This window comes from Arabidopsis thaliana, chromosome 2, assembly GCF_000001735.4.
Source record: "Arabidopsis thaliana chromosome 2, partial sequence".
Classification (NCBI taxonomy): Eukaryota; Viridiplantae; Streptophyta; class Magnoliopsida; order Brassicales; family Brassicaceae; genus Arabidopsis; species Arabidopsis thaliana.
In genome coordinates this window covers 9778637-9798103 of record NC_003071.7, presented here as the reverse complement: position 1 = coordinate 9798103, position 19467 = coordinate 9778637, and the positions used below count along the sequence as shown (strand labels likewise).

The 19467-nt window shown below is 30.6% G+C and overlaps 3 protein-coding genes and 1 long non-coding RNA gene across 14 annotated transcripts; 1 reads left to right on the top strand and 3 right to left on the bottom strand.

Annotated features, from left to right (window-relative positions):
• Nucleotides 1-1695: 1695 nt before the first annotated feature.
• scpl10 (serine carboxypeptidase-like 10) lies at nucleotides 1696-5938 on the bottom strand. 2 transcript variants are annotated; one of them, NM_001335834.1, is made up of 15 exons: nucleotides 5696-5938; nucleotides 5464-5609; nucleotides 5310-5386; nucleotides 5105-5224; nucleotides 4732-4834; nucleotides 4605-4642; nucleotides 4408-4509; nucleotides 4140-4226; nucleotides 3965-4048; nucleotides 3695-3766; nucleotides 3462-3580; nucleotides 2677-2790; nucleotides 2536-2581; nucleotides 2333-2443; nucleotides 2065-2225 (listed from the first exon to the last, which is right to left on the bottom strand). In NM_001335834.1, exons 1-14 carry the CDS (start codon nucleotides 5818-5820, stop codon nucleotides 2363-2365), a joined length of 1314 nt encoding a protein of 437 aa, NP_001324624.1. In that variant the 5' UTR covers nucleotides 5821-5938; the 3' UTR covers nucleotides 2065-2225; nucleotides 2333-2362. The 2 variants fall into 2 exon arrangements, with proteins under 2 accessions (NP_179883.1, NP_001324624.1); NM_127865.3 differs by having other exon boundaries at nucleotides 1696-2443; nucleotides 5696-5892.
• Nucleotides 5918-6212, top strand: AT2G07855. Its single transcript, NR_140237.1, has 2 exons — nucleotides 5918-5999; nucleotides 6086-6212. It is a non-coding gene; the product is annotated as an other RNA (long non-coding RNA).
• Nucleotides 6213-7768: 1556 nt separating this feature from the next.
• On the bottom strand, nucleotides 7769-12017 carry SNG1 (sinapoylglucose 1). Of its 6 annotated transcripts, none has more exons than NM_179703.2 (14): nucleotides 11593-11984; nucleotides 11376-11521; nucleotides 11163-11239; nucleotides 10914-11033; nucleotides 10557-10659; nucleotides 10423-10460; nucleotides 10226-10327; nucleotides 9708-9794; nucleotides 9539-9616; nucleotides 9268-9339; nucleotides 9071-9189; nucleotides 8513-8626; nucleotides 8358-8403; nucleotides 7769-8259 (listed from the first exon to the last, which is right to left on the bottom strand). In NM_179703.2, exons 1-14 carry the CDS (start codon nucleotides 11709-11711, stop codon nucleotides 8179-8181), a joined length of 1302 nt encoding a protein of 433 aa, NP_850034.1. In that variant the 5' UTR covers nucleotides 11712-11984; the 3' UTR covers nucleotides 7769-8178. The 6 variants fall into 6 exon arrangements, with proteins under 6 accessions (NP_850034.1, NP_001154529.1, NP_850035.1 ...); NM_179704.1 differs by having other exon boundaries at nucleotides 7925-8255; nucleotides 8352-8403; nucleotides 11593-11788; NM_179705.1 differs by having other exon boundaries at nucleotides 7925-8259; nucleotides 8354-8403; nucleotides 11593-11788.
• Nucleotides 12018-14793: 2776 nt separating this feature from the next.
• Nucleotides 14794-19345, bottom strand: SCPL13 (serine carboxypeptidase-like 13). Of its 5 annotated transcripts, none has more exons than NM_127863.5 (14): nucleotides 18948-19345; nucleotides 18720-18865; nucleotides 18577-18653; nucleotides 18375-18497; nucleotides 17961-18063; nucleotides 17837-17859; nucleotides 17652-17753; nucleotides 17201-17287; nucleotides 17045-17113; nucleotides 16867-16938; nucleotides 15935-16056; nucleotides 15362-15475; nucleotides 15213-15258; nucleotides 14794-15106 (listed from the first exon to the last, which is right to left on the bottom strand). In NM_127863.5, exons 1-14 carry the CDS (start codon nucleotides 19073-19075, stop codon nucleotides 15026-15028), a joined length of 1293 nt encoding a protein of 430 aa, NP_179881.3. In that variant the 5' UTR covers nucleotides 19076-19345; the 3' UTR covers nucleotides 14794-15025. The 5 variants fall into 5 exon arrangements, with proteins under 5 accessions (NP_179881.3, NP_001324656.1, NP_001318270.1 ...); NM_001084478.1 differs by having other exon boundaries at nucleotides 14853-15101; nucleotides 15209-15258; nucleotides 18948-19227; NM_001036325.3 differs by having other exon boundaries at nucleotides 14835-15258; nucleotides 18948-19307.
• Nucleotides 19346-19467: the final 122 nt, after the last annotated feature.

The following is a 19467-nucleotide window of genomic DNA, read 5'->3' as shown; positions in this document are numbered from 1 at the left end:
ACTGGTCCAAGTTTTCGGAGCCCAAGCATTTATTTTGTTTTTAGTTATGTTATATTTTTAAATTTTAATTGATGGATTTGTAAAATAAAAAATATCAATGTTTTTTTTGCAAAAATACTCTATTACATTGTTCATTTTTAAAACTATCTCTTTCCATAACCAAAATGACTAAATTATCTTTTATCTAAAAAAAAATATAAAATTAAAAACTGTAATTTTTTCGCGAAAAAATATTTAGCATTAAAAAATTTTTAAATGATATACAAGAGTTTTTACCGAATTTTAACAAAAAATTACAAAGGTTTGAAAGTCCTTTAAAACTCTTGTAAATCCTTGAAAAATCCTTGTAAATCCATTTCTCGCCAAAAATAGTTTTTTGGAGAAAATTATTATTTGAAATTTCTGATTTTTTTGGGGTGAAATTAGCGTTAGAATATTTTTGGTTAGAAAAATCAATATTTCATTTTGTTAACCTAACACATTTATAAATAGGAGTAAAATGATCATTAAAAATTTTAAAATAATATAAATAAAAATATATTACAGAGAACGATAGTATAAAATAAAGGTAAAATTTGAAGGACATTCGTAAGAATTTCTTTTTATAAATTAGGAGATTTACAAAATACCTTTTTTCTAATACCCTTTTGCAACAATATAATTTTCTGTTGGTCATTTTTAAAAATAGCTATTTTTTTGAAGAAAATTACCAAATTACCCTTCATCTAATCAGAACATGTAAGTAGAATGTGAATAACATTTGGCGCCAAAATTTCTTTTTTCCCGCCAAAAAATTTTTCTGCAAAATTTTATTCCCCGCCAAATTTGCATTTAAAAATCCTTTAAAAATCCTTGTAAATCGTTTAAGAACCTTTGTAAGTCGTTCAAAAACTCTTAAAAAATCATTTTAAAGTTTTTAAAGCATTTTAAAAGTTGTTAAAAACAACTTGTCAATCATTTTAAAACCTTTTGGTATAAAGTCTTTCAATACACATGTAAATACTTTAAACATTTGTAAATATTTTAAAATCTTTTAAAATCTTTGAAAACCTTTATAAAAACTTTTAAAATGATTTACAAGAGTTTTTAAAGGATTTACAAGGATTTTAAAAACCTTTGTAAATCTTTTTAAAAATCTTATAAAGTATTTAAAAAAATGGTAAATGATTTTTAAATCTAAAAAAAATTGTAAATATTTTTAAAAATTTGTATATATTTTGGAACCATTTCAAAACTCTTGTTAACCATTAAAAATAGTTATAAAAAGATTTAGAAGAGTTTTAAAAAGAATTACAAAGGTTTTTAAATCCTTGTATATCCTTTAAAAACCTTTGTAAATATATTCTCCGCCAAAAAAAAATTTGCAGTAAAACAATTTGGAGGGAAATTTTGTTTTGGTGGAAAAATTATATTCGGAATATTTTTCGCGGGAAAAATCAATATTTCATTTGTTAACCTAAAATATTTTTAAAATATGTGTAAAATGATCATTAAAAATTAAAAAAGGTATAAACGAAAATGGCAAAAGCAAAGAACATAATTAAAAAAGGATAGTTTTGAAAAGATATTTTTAGCAATTTTTCTTACACATAATGAATAATGTAGGGACATTGCTTTTGTGGCTAAAATCTGAGCGAATCACCAATACCATGCATCAATCATGGACAACTTAACTCACTCGTTTTTTTGTTTTTATTTATTTATTTATTTTTGTGATGAAAACCAGAAAAAAAAAACTGATTTATTCGTCTTTATTTTGACAAGAAGGAAGATTTGTTTAAGTTGTAAAAAAGGTTTTGCCCAAAAAAAAGTTGTAAACAAAGGAAAAAATGCCAAAAATACCAAAGTTTCAGAATTTGTCAAAAAATCAATGTTGTTGATTCTTTTGACAAGACGATTTGTTCATGATGAAGCTCAGCAATGCTGTGGTAAAGTTTTGGTGAAATTCGAATGAGCAACAAAAATAGCTTTAGTGGTTGGAGGCATGTAATCATATGTCTCAAGGCGAGTCAGAAGGTGGAATCGTAGTTATGTTTTTGCTAAGGTTTCAAGGCTGATGTTAACAGAAATATACCGAATAGATCCATTAAAGATCTCATCAACATCTTACGAGTGAAGTAGGTTTACATCGGCTACATCTCTGGTGAAAAAGGGTATGAGTAAAATAGTTGGTTCAGGGTTATTAACATCAGTTTGAAATGATTCCTTGATACCAAATAGTAATCCTGAGGAAGGCAAAATGTCAAGGACAAACTTTTTATCCTATTTTCTGTAAACATCTCAAAACAAAAGAATTGCGCGTAGCGTGAATATTAATATATGTAATACGTACAGGCAATAAGCCTCTAAAAGAGGCCTTCTATTACAAAGGTTGGCCACTGATCCACCTTTGGAACATGATGGAACTCTCGTTTGGTAGATACTCTGCCGTGTGTCCACCTCCCTATAATCCAAACAGGAAAAAGAATTTAATAAACACTTTCATTGTAAATTTGTAATGCAATGACAGAAAAAATGTTAAGTTAAAAGACTTGCTTTGACAGTAGCAAATGTCATCTTATTGGAATAAGTTCTCGTGTATCTGTCAAGACAAAAAGGCAAAAATGATTTTTACATGAGTTTTGATAAGAAAATGAATGAACAAGAGAAACCTAAAACAAGAAAGAATATCTATACCCAGCGATTTGATCGTTTATCATCCAAGGCCTCCAGTCATCAACGATGGAGTAATTTAGAGATTTTATCCAGGCTTGAGTTGCTTGGAAAGGCATTGTGATGTCATGATCACCACTGTTCACCATAAACCATACAAATTTTTTAATCTCTTGAATCTTGTAGCCAAACTAGTTTACGGTTTTGTTACCGGTTTGATATATAAATCTTCGATTTTATAGAAACTTAAACCGGATAAAATAATATATGGTGTTTGGTTTGTTTGATTCAAATTTGATTTAGTTTAGTTGTAGTTAGAAAAGTAGAATTTATGATATATATATATATATATATTTTTTTAAATTACTAAGAGATTTTGGGCATAGGCCCGTACATCCTTCTAAACGAGGGACCAAGACATTTTATATGGTTCATTCCCAAGTGACACTCAAACTGGCAACCTTTAGGCTTTGTTTGAGAATCTTTACAGACATTTGGTTAGAATTAACAATATAAACATAAAATGATTTAATAAATATAATATAAGTATTATGTGTGTGTCTATTTAAATATATATATATATATTTATATTTAACCTGTATGTAAACAAACTTTTAATAATTTTTGGTTTATTTGGTTCAATATAGTTCGATTACACTAAAATCTGTTTACCTTTTCTCTCTGTTATTAGAATTTGGCCCACTCCTACTTGTATAGGGTAGAAGATAAGTTTTTGAAAAGTAATTTGTTTTTTTTGGGTTAAATTCTTGAATAAGTAATGTTTCTTGAAAGGTAATGTTAACTCAAACCTGTAAATAAGAGATCGATATCCATTGATGCTGTTATCCATATGATATGGTACGCTGCTTATGATGTTGTTATCGTATGGAATAGTCCAATTACATCGCTGCCATTGTCCTTTAGTCCCCTGTACTTATAAGTAGTCAATAATTTAGATTTTGAAAAACTTCTTCATATCATCACATTTCGTCAATGATCTGAAATATTTAGTTAAAAGATCTTAATTCAACTTAGTCTATACCTTAGTAACATGAAGAGCTTCACGAACTCTCTCGTTGTTGGCCCAACATTCAATAAGAAAATACAGATAATACTGCAAAAGCAACCTTGTATAAATGTTCTTTGAAGTATCATAAAAATGACAATTTTTAATGTGTGAACTATATCTATCGGTCCATTATTTTTCCATTTGTACATATTGGACATGTTGCGTAAATTTGTCTCTATTTAAAGATGAACAAATGTAGAAACAAATAAAAATCAGTAGATGGAGGAAATATATAAAACTTACATAGCAATCAGGAGATGTTATTCCATGTCCTTTTTTATCGCAATCTGGTATTAATATATGTTGCGTATTTATTTTGTCAGTGCACTGTCCATAAACAAAACAAAACAAAAATCTGAATTAGTGATGATATTTATTACCAAGGGGAAAAAAAAACATGGACCAAATCAGTGTGTACCTTATGGTATTCTTCAACAAGTCTCACACATTTTGTGTTACGTGGATCCACATTTTCATAATTTCCTTTGCAGTTTCTCTTCAGTGACTGCAATTTTTTTGATCATTGTTATATCATTTGAGGCTTCAAGAAATGTCAAGCTTAGATCCGGATTGTAAAGGATATTAATATATAATCTGAAGGTAAAAATCAGGGCCATATTCTACTCGTCAAATAGAAAACTCTTTAGTGAAAAGATAACGAATTAAGTGTTGCATAAATTTCTTACCTCATAGAGTTCATCAGAGATTAATGACATTCCATGAGAAAATGGAATACGATAGTTTTTCTCATGTTCAGCATATGTTATCGGGTTTCCGAGCACGTAACCCTGCTTTTGTTTAAAAAAAGATAAAACTAAGAATATTTAGTTTTGGAAATTTGGAAAAATATACCAAATATCAGAAGTAACTAAATATCAATGACCTGTAGATTTATAAGATGTTTGCAACATATATAATTTCCTGCACCATAATGTTTATATTGTTAAATTGGGAAAGGATATTAAAAGAAAAATGTTTGGGGGATCAATTGATCATAAAAAAAAACATACCTTTAGAGATTTCTTGAACGAGGGCCGGAACAATCATACCAGAGTAAGAATCTCCGGTGACGTAAAAAGGGTTGGAGAAAAACTGTGGATGCTTGCTTAGCCACTGCACAAAAGAAAATATACATGCTTTGGATGATTGTGTTTTAATTGAGCTAATTGCAGGTAGAATATCAAGTAACATCTATATATCTTTTCATATGAATATATACTGGTCGGTTGGACCCTAAAAGAAGACAAGCGAAGCTTTTAGCTTAGTTCGGCCCAATATTAATCGATAATTATATACCAAGAGAACTACTACCATCTACATACACAAGAGCTTCAAGGCACAAATGCAGGTGCTTTAAAGAGACACCTAGTTTTGTCTTATTACCTTTTGAAGAAACTCATGGATCCTCTTAACTTCACTTGTGTCACTAGATTTTCCAATTGGAGTTCTTGAGTAAGAGAAACCAGATCCAACTGGCTGATCCAAGTATATTATGTTTGCCATCTAAGAAAAAGATCCAAGTTTAAAATGATTAAGAATAGATTATTGGGGTTTGTGATCCAATATGAACATATATACTTAATGCTACCTTTGTCCATGAATATGTAGTGGAGAACAAAGAAGGATTACTTCCATTGTAAACCGCAGACTTCAAAGCCACCGGTCCTAAATATTTATTTGCCTCATTTAACACAACTTATTGACAATAATGCTTAGCTAAAGAACAAATATTCGAGATTTACCGTTCTCAAAAAGAAGGCCACCGAGAGAAGAACATCCAGGTCCTCCATCTAACCATAGAAGAAGAGGGTCTTCTTTTGGATTGTTCTCAGATTTGATGAAATAGTAGAACAATTGTATGTCCTCTTCCTCTCCAATACCAATGTACCTTCATTCATAAGAATGGCTTATCACTAAACTCGGACCTCACAACACATAGTTTCATTGGTAAAAAGGACGAGACATTTTACAAACCCGGTTTCGAGTTCGAAAGGAAGACGGCCTTCTAAACCAGGAAGAGACTTGACTATAGCAGCAGAATCAACATGACGAATCAAAACAAGTAGAAGCAAAAGCAGATGCTTTAGTGTCGAACCCATTTTCTTTTAATTTCTTTTTACGGAAAAAGGATATTTATAATCATTAGAAAAGGAAAGTTAGACTGCCCTTTTGTTATTTTTACAAGTCGCTTAACGTTGAGTAGGCTCTCTTCAAATTTGCTTGTGTGGAACAACCATTTCGGGGAGTCACGTGGTTGGTGCAGCAACCATCACATCAAGTATTTAATCGTTTGTTTTTACATTGGTTTATAATTTTATATGATATATCTATCATTACACTTGCCACAAATTTAGTAATGTAGGGACATTGCTTTTGTGGCTAAAATTAGAGCGAATCACCAACACCATTGATCAATCATGGACAAGCTAACGCTCTCGTTTTTCTTTTGTTGTTAACCCTCATTCGGTCCAAAGTTTTCCGCTGCCCAAACAAAAAAAAAAAAAACTAATTTATTCTGCATTCTTTTGACAAGACGATTTGTTGAGGTTGTAAAAAAGGAAAATATGATTAAAACGTTCAAAGTGGTTTATATACTTCCACTTTAAACCTAGATTTTTGCTCCCATAATAAATCTTTGAAATTCATCTACTCCATAAAAAAATGCATCTGAATTTGCGTCGAAATTAAATTAACGAAACAATCAGTTATATAACTGGTCATTTTAATTTAGTTAAATAAAGTGGCTTCATTATTTCTTAAGACCATTAACAATGGAGGTGCAATGTATTGACTAAGCTAAGATTAAGAACACAAGATTAACAAAGAATAACTCTCTTTATTACTAGCTTTAAAAAATAACTGAAAACTAAGGGTGTTATTGGTTTATTGATTTGTAAATCTATATAGAATTTGATAATCTCTATTAATTATGAAATCAAGATATATGGATTTTGAAATAACATGTGTTTACCCATGGATTTGAATCCTTCTATTTTTCTCTTTCAAATCCATTTAATTCTATTTAAAACATAATTTGTATTCTCAAATCCAAAAACAAATGACTAAACGAATAACAAAGGATTTTAACTAGTATTTATAAATCATCGAATCAATAACACATGATTTTAATTCGAATTTTAAAATCAATCATTGAATAACAAATGATTTTTGTTTGGATTTCCAATTCCTTACAAATCAATAAACCCATAACACCCCCTAAAGTTCTCAATCTCTCTTTCTCAAACTCATAAGTTATACCACACATTGGTATCTCCTTATATAAGAGAATAACAAGAAAACTTCCTAAACCTATTAGGAAAATACACATAAAAGCATTTAGGCAAACTTCCTAAATACAAATCCTTTAGCTTGTTACTCAAGCTATCTTCAAGCTTTAGTCAACACAATGAGAGTGTTGTAGTTAATGTCAGACAAGAACTTGACATATCATTCAATTTTTTCGAGTTCAAACATTGATTCTATAAAGGATAAACAATTCAAAATCTTCTTCCTCTTTTTTGGTAGGGCAAGTTCAACTATGGAAAAAGATCTCTATATTTAATTTAAGAATTGGTGGTTTCATAACATCAAATCTCTAGGTTCAACCTGCTATAAGTTTTTTTTTTTTTTTTTTTTTAATTTAGGTGAAAAAGAAGAATATTTTAAACTCAATTTCAGATAGAATGAATCAACATCAATAGCCTAATTCGATAACTGGAAATGACGAAAGCATTTGCAAAATACCAGCAGATGTTGGGTAACTTTGTAAATTCGAAAAGTGTGGGACATATTTGCAAATACGAAAAGATGGGAACAAATTTGCAAATACCAAAAGCTGTGAGGGAAATTCATTAATACCAATAAATGTGGGGCAAAATCGTTAAGACCAACAGATATGTAGCAAAATCGTTAATATGAAAAGACGTGGGGCATATTCGTAAATTATAAAAGATGTGGGGCAAATGTCAATACCAAGCTATTTGAGGAAATTTTGTCAATACCAAAAAAAGTGTGGCAAATTCGTTATTATAGAACGATGTTCAATTAACATCGTAAAACAAATTACGAGAGAAGTATAATTGAGAAAATACTATACACATTAATAATTAAAAAGATGTATTGAAAAAAAAATTTACAATGAAAAATATTTGGATAGATAAAATTAAACAATTACTTGTACCATATAAGTTAAACTGAAATGTTAAATAGAACATCATTTTCTTGCACGTATAGTTAGGAAATATACCGGGGCTAGCCCGGGTTAGTCCCTAGTTAAATGTAAAAGGAATTGCACAACGCACAATAATGAACTGTAGTACATAAAACACATAAAATTGTAACATAAAGCACAAAAGAATGCAACAAAGCAAACAACAAAAACATTTCAACACAAACAACTGCGCTTAACGTGGATATTAGTTGGTAGATAATTATAGGTGAAGGTCATAAGCCTTTTGTTACAGGGGTTGGCCACTGATCCACCTTTGGAACATGATAAAGGTCTCGTTTGGTCTATACTCTGCCGTGTGTCCACCTCCCTATAATCCAAACAGTAAAAAAAAAAAAATTAATAAACACACTTTCATTGTAATGTAGTGACACAAAAAAATGTTTAAACTGAAATAATAACACTTGCTTTGATAGTAGCAAATGTCATCTTATTGGAATAAGCTCTCGTGTATCTGTAAAAAAAAAATGATTTTTACGTGAGTTCATAAGTTTGTGATATGACTACAAATATGAATAAACAAGAGAGACATATATAAAACAGGAAAAATAGATATATATTACCCAGCGATTTGATTGTTTATCATCCATGGCCTCCAGTTATGAATGGGGGAGTAATTGAGAGATCTTATCCAGGCTTGAGTTGCAAGAAAAGGGACCGCGATGTCGTGATCACCACTGTTCACCATAAATCAGACAAGTTGTATAAAACCTCAGATTACAATTTTGGTTTCGGTATGATCCATTAGGTTTTATGTTTTTACAGAAACTATATCCAAAAAAAAAAAAAAACCATTTGTAGTTCCATTCGGGTTTGGTTCAGTTTGAAAAAATTCTCTTGTTTTCGGTTGTCGTTTGAAAAATAATTATATATAAATATATAATAGTTTGAATAAATTTGATATTTATGTAGTACTATTATATTTGTTCCTTGTATGTGCTTTTTTGAACAAGGAAATTTTAAATATTAAACTTTACTAAACTTTCGATCTATCAGCTTATAAAATTTTGCCCAATCCTACTTGTAGTTGTATAAAACCAGCTCTTAAAAATAAGATTCAGGTTTAACTCTAACCTAAGAGCTGATTTGAGTTAAAATTGATAAGTAATTTTAAATCAAACCTGTAAATAAGAGATCGGTATCCACTGATGCTGTTATTCATGTGATATGGTATGCTGCTTACAATGTCGTGATTGTATGGAATAGTCCGATTACATCGCGCCCATTTTCCTTTACTACCCTGTAATCATAGATCGTCCTTAATTTAAATTTAGAAACTTCCTTGATCAATAATCTTAAATTTAAACTTGGCATATACCTTTTCAATATGAAGAGCTTCGCGAACGCTCTCGTCGTTAGCCCAACATTCAATGAGATGATATGGATAATACTGCAAAAGCAACCTTGTAAATATGTTTCTTTGAAATGTCAAAATATATCCACACATAGTTTTACATTTGATTTCATCCATTTTTAGTACGTTCTTAGTTTTTATAACTAAATAGATGGTTGCAGCTGAGGTACTTTACATAAATAGGTTTTCAAAATCTGTCAAAAAATTATTTTTGGAGGAAAGAGATATTACTTACATAACAATCAGGAGATGTTACATTGGTTACATCGCAATCTGGTGTTAATATGTGATGGATATTTATTTTGGCAGTGCACTGTGGATAAACAAAAATCGGAATTAGTAATGATATATAAAAGAACAATAAATAAATAAAAGTATCGACCAAATTTCTGAGTGTGATGTACCTTATGATATTCTTCAGTAAGTTTCAAACATTGTGTGTTAGATGGATCCACATTGTAATAATTTCCGTTGCAGATTCTCTTCATTGGCTGCAACAAAAGAGTTTTGAACAATTATTATTATTCTTTGAAAAAAAAAAAAAAAATTATTATTATTATTTTTGATGAAAGTTTCGAACAGTATTATTTCGTTTGAGGCTTCGAAATGGCAAGTTTCAATCATGTTATTATAGGATACAATATAAGCAAAACTCAGAGCAAGACTCGCGAGACATTTGCTACCATATAAGTAAAACTCAGAGCAAGACTCTCGAGACATTTCCTACCAAATTCCTACCAATATTTATTTCCTATGGAACATTTACTACCAATATTTTTCGTAGGAAAATTGTAGAAATAACCTGTTTCTTACCATTTTCCGACGTTTTTGGCTATAAGAAATCAATGTTTTTCTTGTAGTATATCGATTCGTCAAATATTTAAACTCTCTAGTGACAATATAAGCATGCCTTATTTCATACCTCATAGATTTCGTCGGAGATTAATCCCATACCATAAGCATATGGAATGCGGAAGTTTTGTTCAAAGTCCATATATGTTACAGGGTTTCCAAGCATATAACCCTGTTTTTGTTTTGGTAAGAAAATATATTTTACTATCAATATTTATTGTTCGAAAAATTATGTATGATACAAGAAGTAAATCAAAGATCAATGACCTGTAGATTTATAGGAGGTTCGCAACATATATAATTTCCTGCACCGTTGTCGATATTGTTTAAAAGTAACAAAATGGATTAAATGATATTCGAAGAAAAGTGGACTTTAATTGACTGATATGATAAAACCATACCTTGTGAGATTTCTTGAACGAGGGCCGGGACAATCATACCGGAATAAGAATCTCCAACTACATATAAAGGGTTGGAGAAATATTGTGGATGCCTGCTTAGCCACTACAAAAAAAAAACAAAAAAAATGCAGTCGAGATGTGGATGTTATAATCAATGAGACAATCGTATACGCAGAATTTTTAAAAAACACCTCAACCGCTTGGTTCAAATAAAAAATTAGAATGTGTTAAGCTTGGAACACTTGGACATTAAATAAGATGATAACTTTACACCAAGAGAATTCCAACATTCACAAGAAATTCAATGCAAATAGAGAAAAATGCTTTTAAGACACGTTTTCAAGTTTCTCTTATTACCTTTTGAAGAAACTCATGGGTCCTCTTTACTTCACTTATGTCACCAGTTTTATCAATTGGAGTTTTTGAGTAGGAGAAGCCAGATCCTACTGGCTGATCCAAGAATATAATGTTTGCCATCTGAGAAATTGACACAAATTTGTTTTTTTTTTTCTTTCTTATTTTTGCTTTTTTAATTGACACAAAATTTCAAGGATGAAGAATGTATCATTTGGTTTGTGATAGACAGATGAACATACTATTGGCTACCTTTGTCCATGAATATGTAGTAGAGAACAAAGAAGGAGCACTTCCGTTGAACACCTCAAACTTCAAACCCACCGGTCCTAAATTTTTGTTTTTTTACCAATTTAAATAACTCGGTGAAAGTAGTGCTTAGCGAAAGAAGAAAAAATAAATAAATAAATACATATATAGATATATATATATTATATATTAAAAATTTATTATTATAAGATTTACCGTTCTCAAAAATAATACCACCAAGACAAGAACATCCAGGTCCTCCATTTAACCATATAAGAAGAGGATCTTCTTTTGGATTGTTTTCAGATTTGATGAAATAGTAGAAAAATTGCACATTCTCGTCCTCACCAATACCAATGTACCTTCATTAAGAAGAATGCTTGTTTACATACACAAATAAATGCATTGGTTAAAAAAAAAAAAAATTACAAACCCGGTTTCAAGTTCGAAAGGAAGAGGGCCTTCAAAACCAGGAAGAAACTTGACGATAGAGGCAGAATCAACATGATGATACAAGACAAGCAGAAGCAGAAACTTTATTTTCAAACTCATTATATTCTCTGTGTGTCTAAAGATTAGTCCATTTACGGATAGACATAGGATCTTTATAAAATAATGATAAGATGGGTACGTTGCTTTTGCAAAAATTTGATAATATCACCAAACACGGATAAGGTAGGGACGTTGCTTTTAATGCTCTTGATTTTGTTCATAATCCTTTACACTTGGGTGGTCCAGGCCCAAGCAAAAATTATTAATATGGTATGTAATTAAAATCAAACACCCTCACAAATAATAAACTTACTAATTTGTTCTGTTTTATATAAAAAAAAAATAGTAAGATTGTGTAAAGAGAAATACATTAAAATCGCATTAAAACAAGTTTTTTGTGTGTGTTCTTGGTCTTTGGTGATGGGCTGTGAGGGAAGAAAAATGCAATAATGACATGAAGCATGGTGTCTATCTGCACACGTATATGTTTGACATTATCTTCTCCTTTTTTTTTTTTAAACTAACTTTTGTGTCCTTGATGCAATAGTGAAATGAAGCATTCTTGCTATCTTCTACAGAGGCCATGCCAAATTTTATATGTGACTAGAGTTGTTGTTTCTGGATAACTTTTTCTACATTATGCTTGTTTATTTAAATAGAGATTACTTATCTTGGTTGTCTAGATCTGAGTATGTGGAAAAGATGATAGCTGCAATTGATGCATGGTCTCAAGATCAAAGGAAAATATGTTGTGTTGTGTTGTGTTCTGTTGTGTTGTCACTGCATTGTTTGAAATGTTACAAGTGTATCGTCCCAGTACTACCACCATTGAAATCATTCGCCTAAAATATATTGTCAACTTGTAGTTTATACCATTCTTGATACACTTGGCAAAAGGCCAAAAGCATTAAGCATGTGTCGCTTCCTCAAACAAAGGGTAGTGTAGAATTCTGAATCATGTACCTGGACGTTGTTTACGTGAAATCCTTAAAAGTGATACAAAATAGCCATGTCGATAACTGTATGCATATTTTTTTTTTGAGCTCTCTGTTACTTGTTACTTGTTAGGACGTAAAATTTGTAATAAAAAGTTTATTCTGAATTATGTACCTGGATGTTTGTGACATAATCTTGGCCATTTATAGTTTATGGTTGATGCGTTTTGCTGATCTAACTAGCATGGAAACTTTAGTTCCATCAGCACCATATCATGTTTTGTGTCATCAACCTATGTATAACTTGCTCACGAATTTTAAACCGAGAATAAAAAAAAAACAAAAAAAAAAACGGAATTACTTTTGTAAGAGTTTGGTAATAACAGCTTTACTAAAACCGGATTAACCAAACAGAACTGAAAATGATCATCCCTTAAAATACACATATCAATGTTGGTTGTATAAACTAAACTTCAGAGAACAAACAGACAAGCGATCAAATAATTAAACCAATTTTTAAAACGTATATAGGTTTTATTTCTGTTTGATTCAATTTGGTTTTATTTCCCTGACGAAAATTTCGTCCACCCCTAATTATAGTTGTAGAGGGAACAAGCTAATCAGGTTTTAAAAAGTAGATCTAAACTCTAACCTAAAAAATAAGAGATTGGTAGCCATTAATGCTGTTATTTAGATGGTATGGTACGCTGCTTTAATTGTTGTGATTGTATGGCAAATTCCGGGAAGAGATATTGTCCATATTCTAAATGCAGGCAGACAAAAACAAAAATTAACAGTAATTAATATCGTTGTGTAGGCCCTTCTCATATTCTTGTTTGTGTGGAGCAACCATTTCGAAGTGGTTTTGTCAATCAGTATCATATATGTTGCTTTCTGTATGGGTACGAATGGTTGCCTAAAATTGAATGGAATAAAAATCATTTAGGATTGAATATCATTCAATATCATTCAAATTGTAGTGAACAAGTTGAACAACTTTTCTTTATAACTTGCTATTTTTTCAATTTTTAAGTTGAATAATGTTTTTCAACTTTTTCATCTCAAATGATAAAAGACTAGTTGAATATTGTTTCAATTCTTTCAGCTTCTTTATTTGAGACAACCATTTGCACTATATATGTCACTAGACTTATCCATAAATTCAAAATCATATTATATTAGTGATGATAAGGTACGGGAGTTGCGTTTGTCGCTAAAACTTCGGGAATAGTCCACCAACACCATGAATAATGATAAGGTACGGAAGTTGCAAATCACCACATATTTATCTGATTATCTTAATTTGTAACGAAAATGTTCTCCTCAACATTAAGAAAATTTTGTCACAACCTTAACCATCTAGCCAGTCCTATCTTTAAAATTTAAAACCCAAAAAATAAAATAAAATATTTGTCCTTCTCAATTAAAATGTAATCGAAGATCGAGGTGGTGTTTGAACTGCGAACTAGTACGTTTAAAAGGAGAAGGGGAGACATGAAGAAAAACGTATGGTTACAGCCAGAAAGAATACTTATGTTTTTTGGGTGTAATGTTTAGTCAGAAAAATACTCAACAAAAAAAATTTGTCATGTCTAAAGAGATCTCTTTTGTACTCTCATTTTTCAGTTCGTTAATACAAATCCAAATCGTCGATTACTTCAATCCTAAAATCATTAGGCTCATACGATGAGAATCTAGACCATATCCCTAGATCTTATAACAAAATTTAAAGTGCAGATCTTGCATTCACATATTGACGTCGTGTGATTTTTCTCGTCATACAACATAAACTTACATATACCTTTTTCACGAGTTATACAATGAATTTTGTTTGAATAAAACGATAAGAAAACCAAAATTACATTTACCCGTTTTAAAAGAATTGATTTTGTCACTTATATCGCCAAATCACATTTATTTTTTGGTCAACTATTTTGAAACAAATTATACATTTAAACGTGTTTGGACTGCAGCAATTTCAGAATAGGTGATCTTCCAAAAAATAATTGTCAAAACCGTGTGAAAACATATAAAAATATCATACGATAATTTATAGAATTGGTAAACAAGTCTTTACAACCTTCTGAACATGGCGTATATACGGTCGGATAGGGTTGGATCTCACATGTCCGAGAGAATTGTGGGTGTTACTGGTAAGATCGGTCTGGGAGATTTACATTGGTTTACAAAAACCAGATTAACCAAACAGAATATGAAAATACCAACCCCTAAAATCACCATCGGTATGTATGAGTGAACAGTCCGTCGTACAAATTAAAATTTTGAATTCAAGCAGGCAAGGGATTCAGTAGTCTACATCAAAACAAAAAATCACGTGTAGCGGTAGTACTTAATTACCAAGTAGATGATTATATTGTATACAAACATTTTTTATGTTACATAGTTTTATTCTACATACGCAAAGACCATCATCCTCTTTTACAAAGGCTGGGCACTGATCCATCTTTTGAACATGATAGAGGTCTCTTTTGGTTTATACTCTGCTGTGTGTCCACTTCCCTTTAACAAAAAAATAAATAAAACAAACTCAAAACAATTAAAACAAAGTCTTTTTTATTGCAGTCTAAGGACAATACAAATATTAAGTTGACACAAGAAGACTTGCTTTGATAGTAGCAAATGTCATCTTATTGGAATAACTTCTCGTGTATCTGTCAAGAAACAAAGGCAAGAATGATTTTTATGTGAGTTTGATAAGTGTGTGATACGACTAGAAAATGAATGAACAAGAGAAACAGAAAAACATATATATACCCAGCAATTTGATCGTTTATCATCCAAGGCTTCCAATCATCAGTGATGGAATAATTGAGAGATCTTATCCAGGCTTGAGTTGCAAGGAAAGGCACCATCATATCATGGTCACCACTGTTCACCATAAACCTCACAAATGTTATAATCTCTTGAACCTAGTTGGTAGGAGTCGGCAAGTCGATTCATGATTTTACTTGGGTTTGCTTTTTAATATAGTTAATTGAAACTGAAGATAAATAAAAACCACTTGTAATCTGGTTTGGCTACGATTTGTTTTGTATTTTGATTTAAGTTTTATATATATATATATATTATTTACGTAATATGCATATGTTTATATTTACTATGTATATATGAAAAAACAATTATATATAGGTCTAATAAATTTTGGTTGCATTTGTTTTAGTTTGGTATACACACTACAATCAGTTTCGGTTTTTGCTTTTTTTAAAAACAAATTCTGGTTAGTTCAATTCAATTCTGATCTCTCTGGTTTTGAAAAATTTGTACACCCCTACTTCTGGTTGTATATAGAACACTTCCTGTTCTTAAAAATTTAGATTTAACACTTACTTGTAGATAAGAGATCGGTAGCCATCAATACTATTCTTCATATGGTATGCGACGCTGCTCTTGATATCGTAATTGTAGGAAATATTTTTATAGTTACATTGTACCCATTTTCCTATACTTCCCTGCAATTTTAGATCTTCATTAAGATTTTAAAATTTATGTATAGAGATACTATAACTGATGGATTCTGAGCCGTTTTAGAAATAAAACACACAAATATCTAAAGAAATAAACATCATCGTCATTTAGCAAAAAAAGAAAAATAGTCTTAAAACAAATTTTTGTTTTTTTCACAAAATTTTAGTTTTCAAAACCAACGTTTCTAACTTATTTTCTTTTGATGGATAAGATATCCAAATCACTCAATATTTTTTTTTGTCAGATACTCCAAAAAATATAAGGTTTTATCAACAATAAAGTTGAAAAAAAAATCCGTAGATGCAAAAACTAGAATCGTCAATGACATATGATCCATGAGTTTGGATGACAATCTTCAATTCTTATATAAAAAAACTCTTACACTTCAAATAGGTATCTTAAGAAAATTTACTCTAAATGTTTTTAAATGAACAATTGTTCTATATTTTGTTTTATGAATTTGATTACTCAATTATTGGAAGTCCATGTTTTATCGTAAAACCCCTTGTGTTTTCTCACTCTAAATACCACAAAGATCAACCCGTAACTCAAATTTCTATAATTATGTTATTTAGAATGAGCTACATGAAACTAAAGAATTTATTATCTCCTTCAAATTTTTAGAGAATTGGAGGCCATTGGCCAAATGTTATTTCGTATTAACTGTGGAATGGCTTTACCTTTACAACTTATATATAAAGTTGCAAAACATAATAGATCACGTCGAACCCATTTACATAGTCTCCTATAAAATAATAGATCACTTTTGATCTTAAACTAAAATTGGCATATACCTTATTGACTTGCAGAGCTTCGCGAACGCTCTTGTTGTTGGCCCAAAAGGTTATGAGAGTATACCTATATAACTGCAAAAGCAACCTCTTTAATATTTTTAGGAATATCATAAAAGCTGGATATTTTTCCCAATCCTTTTATATGGGTCACTAGATGGAGGAAAAAAGTATTACTTACAAAGCAATCAGGAGATGTTATATCGCAGTCAGGTAATAATATATGATACTTATTCAGTTTATGAATACACTGAAAATAACCCAAGAAATCTGAATTAGTGATGATCATTATCAAATTGAGTTCTGATCAATAACAACAACATTCCGTAATGTGTACCTTTTGATAATCTTTGATTAGTTTATAGCATTTTGTGTTAAGTGAATCCACTTTCACATAATTTCCTTTGCAGATTCTCTCCATTGACTGTAAGAAGAAGTATTGAAACATTGCTATCATTTAAGGCTTAAGAAACACTAAGGTTAGGGGTGATTGGTTTAAGAACTTTAAAGACTTTGATTTTTTCATAAGTTTAAAACAATATTTCATCCAATCAAATTTGAACACTTGTATAGTCCTATAAAAGAAAAGAAAACAAACAAATGAGACATATTTTTACTTATTCTATGTAAAAGGTACAACAATATATTTTAATTAAAACCAATATTTATGCATCCAACACTTTTGACTATAAACTCAATCAAAACAAGACTGGACTCGTCAAATATAAAACTATCTGGTGTCAAAAAGAAAAAAAGAAAAAAATTTAAGCATGATTACTATTTCATACCTTGTATAGTTCATCAGAGATTAATGCCATTCCATGAGCATATGGAATCTGATAGTTTTGTTCAGATTCAGTATCTGTTATCGGGTTTCCGAGGATATAACCCTATTTTCGTAAGAACATATTACTATTAATCTTCAATATTTTTTTAAATAACAAAATATAAGAAACAAATAAATATCTACAACCTGTAGATTTATTTGATAATTTCCTGCATCATTGTATATATTGTTAATTATTGAGAGACAGACAATTAAACAATATTCCAAGAAAAGTGTATGGGGATTGATTGATATGAATTAACGAACATACCTTTTCCGATTTCTTGAACTAGGGGTGGAACAATCATACCTGAATAAGAATCTCCACCAACGTAAAAAGGGTTGGAAAAAAATTGTTGATGTTTGCTTAACCACTGCACAAACCAAAAGATAGACTTTCTATTAAAGAGCTAACCGCTCGTAGGATACCAATAAACACTACAATCGTTTAAAACCTTGTTTGAATAAAAATTCTTGAATATCTTGGCAAGTAATGAAATTAACGGGAGGGTTCTAATGAGTTTGGTTAATCAGTGTTATTAATTCTGTATCTCGCCGAGATCGGTATCCGAATCCACTAGCAATCAATTGGTTTATACTAAGAGAATTACAACATATACACAAGATCTTAATGCAAAAGAAAAAGAATTATGCTTCAACAAGAAAATAAACGTTTTGTTATTACCTTTTGAAGAAACTCATAAATCCTCTTAACTTCACCAGTGTCACTAATTTTATCAACAAGTGGAGTTCTTGAATAGGAGAAGCCAGATCCAACTGGCTGATCCAAGAATATTATGTTCGCCATCTTAAAAAAAGGAGGTCCTTCTTAATAAGATCAAGAATAGATAATTGGGTTTGTGATCGACATTTGAACATACTTTTACCTTTGTCCATGAATATGTAGTAGAGACCAAAGATGGAACACTTCCATTGTAAACCTCGAACTTCAAAGCCACCGGTCCTATTTATTTCCCCCGGCTTTAAACAAGTTATTCTAGTAATGCTTAGCGAAATATTATAGATATACCATTCTCAAAAAGAAGGCCAGTAAGAGAGGAACATCCAGGTCCTCCACTTAACCATAGAAGAAGAGGGTCTTCTTCTGGATTCTTCTCAGATTTGATGAAATAGTAGAATAATTGCACTTCCTCTTCCTCACCAATACCAATGTACCTTCATTGAGAAAATTACTGATTAGTAAATTGAAACCAAACACATAATTGAATTGCTGAAAAAGAAGAGAGATATTACAAACCCGGTTTCGAGTTCAAAAGGAAGGGGGCCTTCAAAACCAGGAAGGAATTTGACAATAGAGCCAGAATGAGCATGGTGACTCAAGATAAGTACAATCAGAAGAAGCAGAAACTCTAGTGTCAAGCTCATTTTACTTTAGTTTCTAAAATCATTTAACCAGTTTATGGGAAACAATAAATCTTTATAATTACAAAGTAGCTCCACGTTACGTAGGCCTGGTTTCTTTTGTGGAGCAGCCATATCGGGTTGGTTATGAAAATAGATATTTTATAATGTTGCATGCGTCGCTCTCCCTCACTGTATACCATTATACACTTTTGACATAAGATCAAAATCCCCAACAGCATGAATAATGGATAAGGTAGGGGCGTTGGTTTTATGGCTCTTATTATTTTGTTCTTATCCTCGCCACATCTTTACCTAAATATTGATATGATTTGGATATCAAATTCAATCCTCTAAAAGTGATACTAAATGCAAAGTCAGTTTTTTTTGTTAATATAATTTTACATTTCAATACA

Bases quoted from the DNA above. Each gene is read 5' to 3' on its own strand.
- SNG1 (NM_179704.1), bottom strand. From the start codon at position 11,711: ATGAGTTTGAAAATAAAGTTTCTGCTTCTGCTTGTCTTGTATCATCAT. The intron at 10,328-10,422 runs GTCATTGATCTT...AAACAAAAACAG, and splicing joins AACCTCCTATAAATCTACAG to GGTTATATGCTTGGAAACCC. The intron at 8,404-8,512 runs GTAATATATATC...TTTTTTTTACAG, and splicing joins ATAAACAATCAAATCGCTGG to ATACACGAGAGCTTATTCCA.
- SCPL13 (NM_001084478.1), bottom strand. From the start codon at position 19,075: ATGAGCTTGACACTAGAGTTTCTGCTTCTTCTGATTGTACTTATCTTG. The intron at 18,866-18,947 runs GTTTGTAATATC...TTCTCAATGAAG, and splicing joins CCTTTTGAACTCGAAACCGG to GTACATTGGTATTGGTGAGG. The intron at 15,102-15,208 runs GTCTTCTTGTGT...GTTAAAGGGAAG, and splicing joins ATTTGCTACTATCAAAGCAA to TGGACACACAGCAGAGTATA.
- scpl10 (NM_001335834.1), bottom strand. From the start codon at position 5,820: ATGGGTTCGACACTAAAGCATCTGCTTTTGCTTCTACTTGTTTTGATT. The intron at 5,610-5,695 runs GTTTGTAAAATG...TTATGAATGAAG, and splicing joins CCTTTCGAACTCGAAACCGG to GTACATTGGTATTGGAGAGG. The intron at 2,582-2,676 runs GTATAGATATTC...TTGTCTTGACAG, and splicing joins ATAAACGATCAAATCGCTGG to ATACACGAGAACTTATTCCA.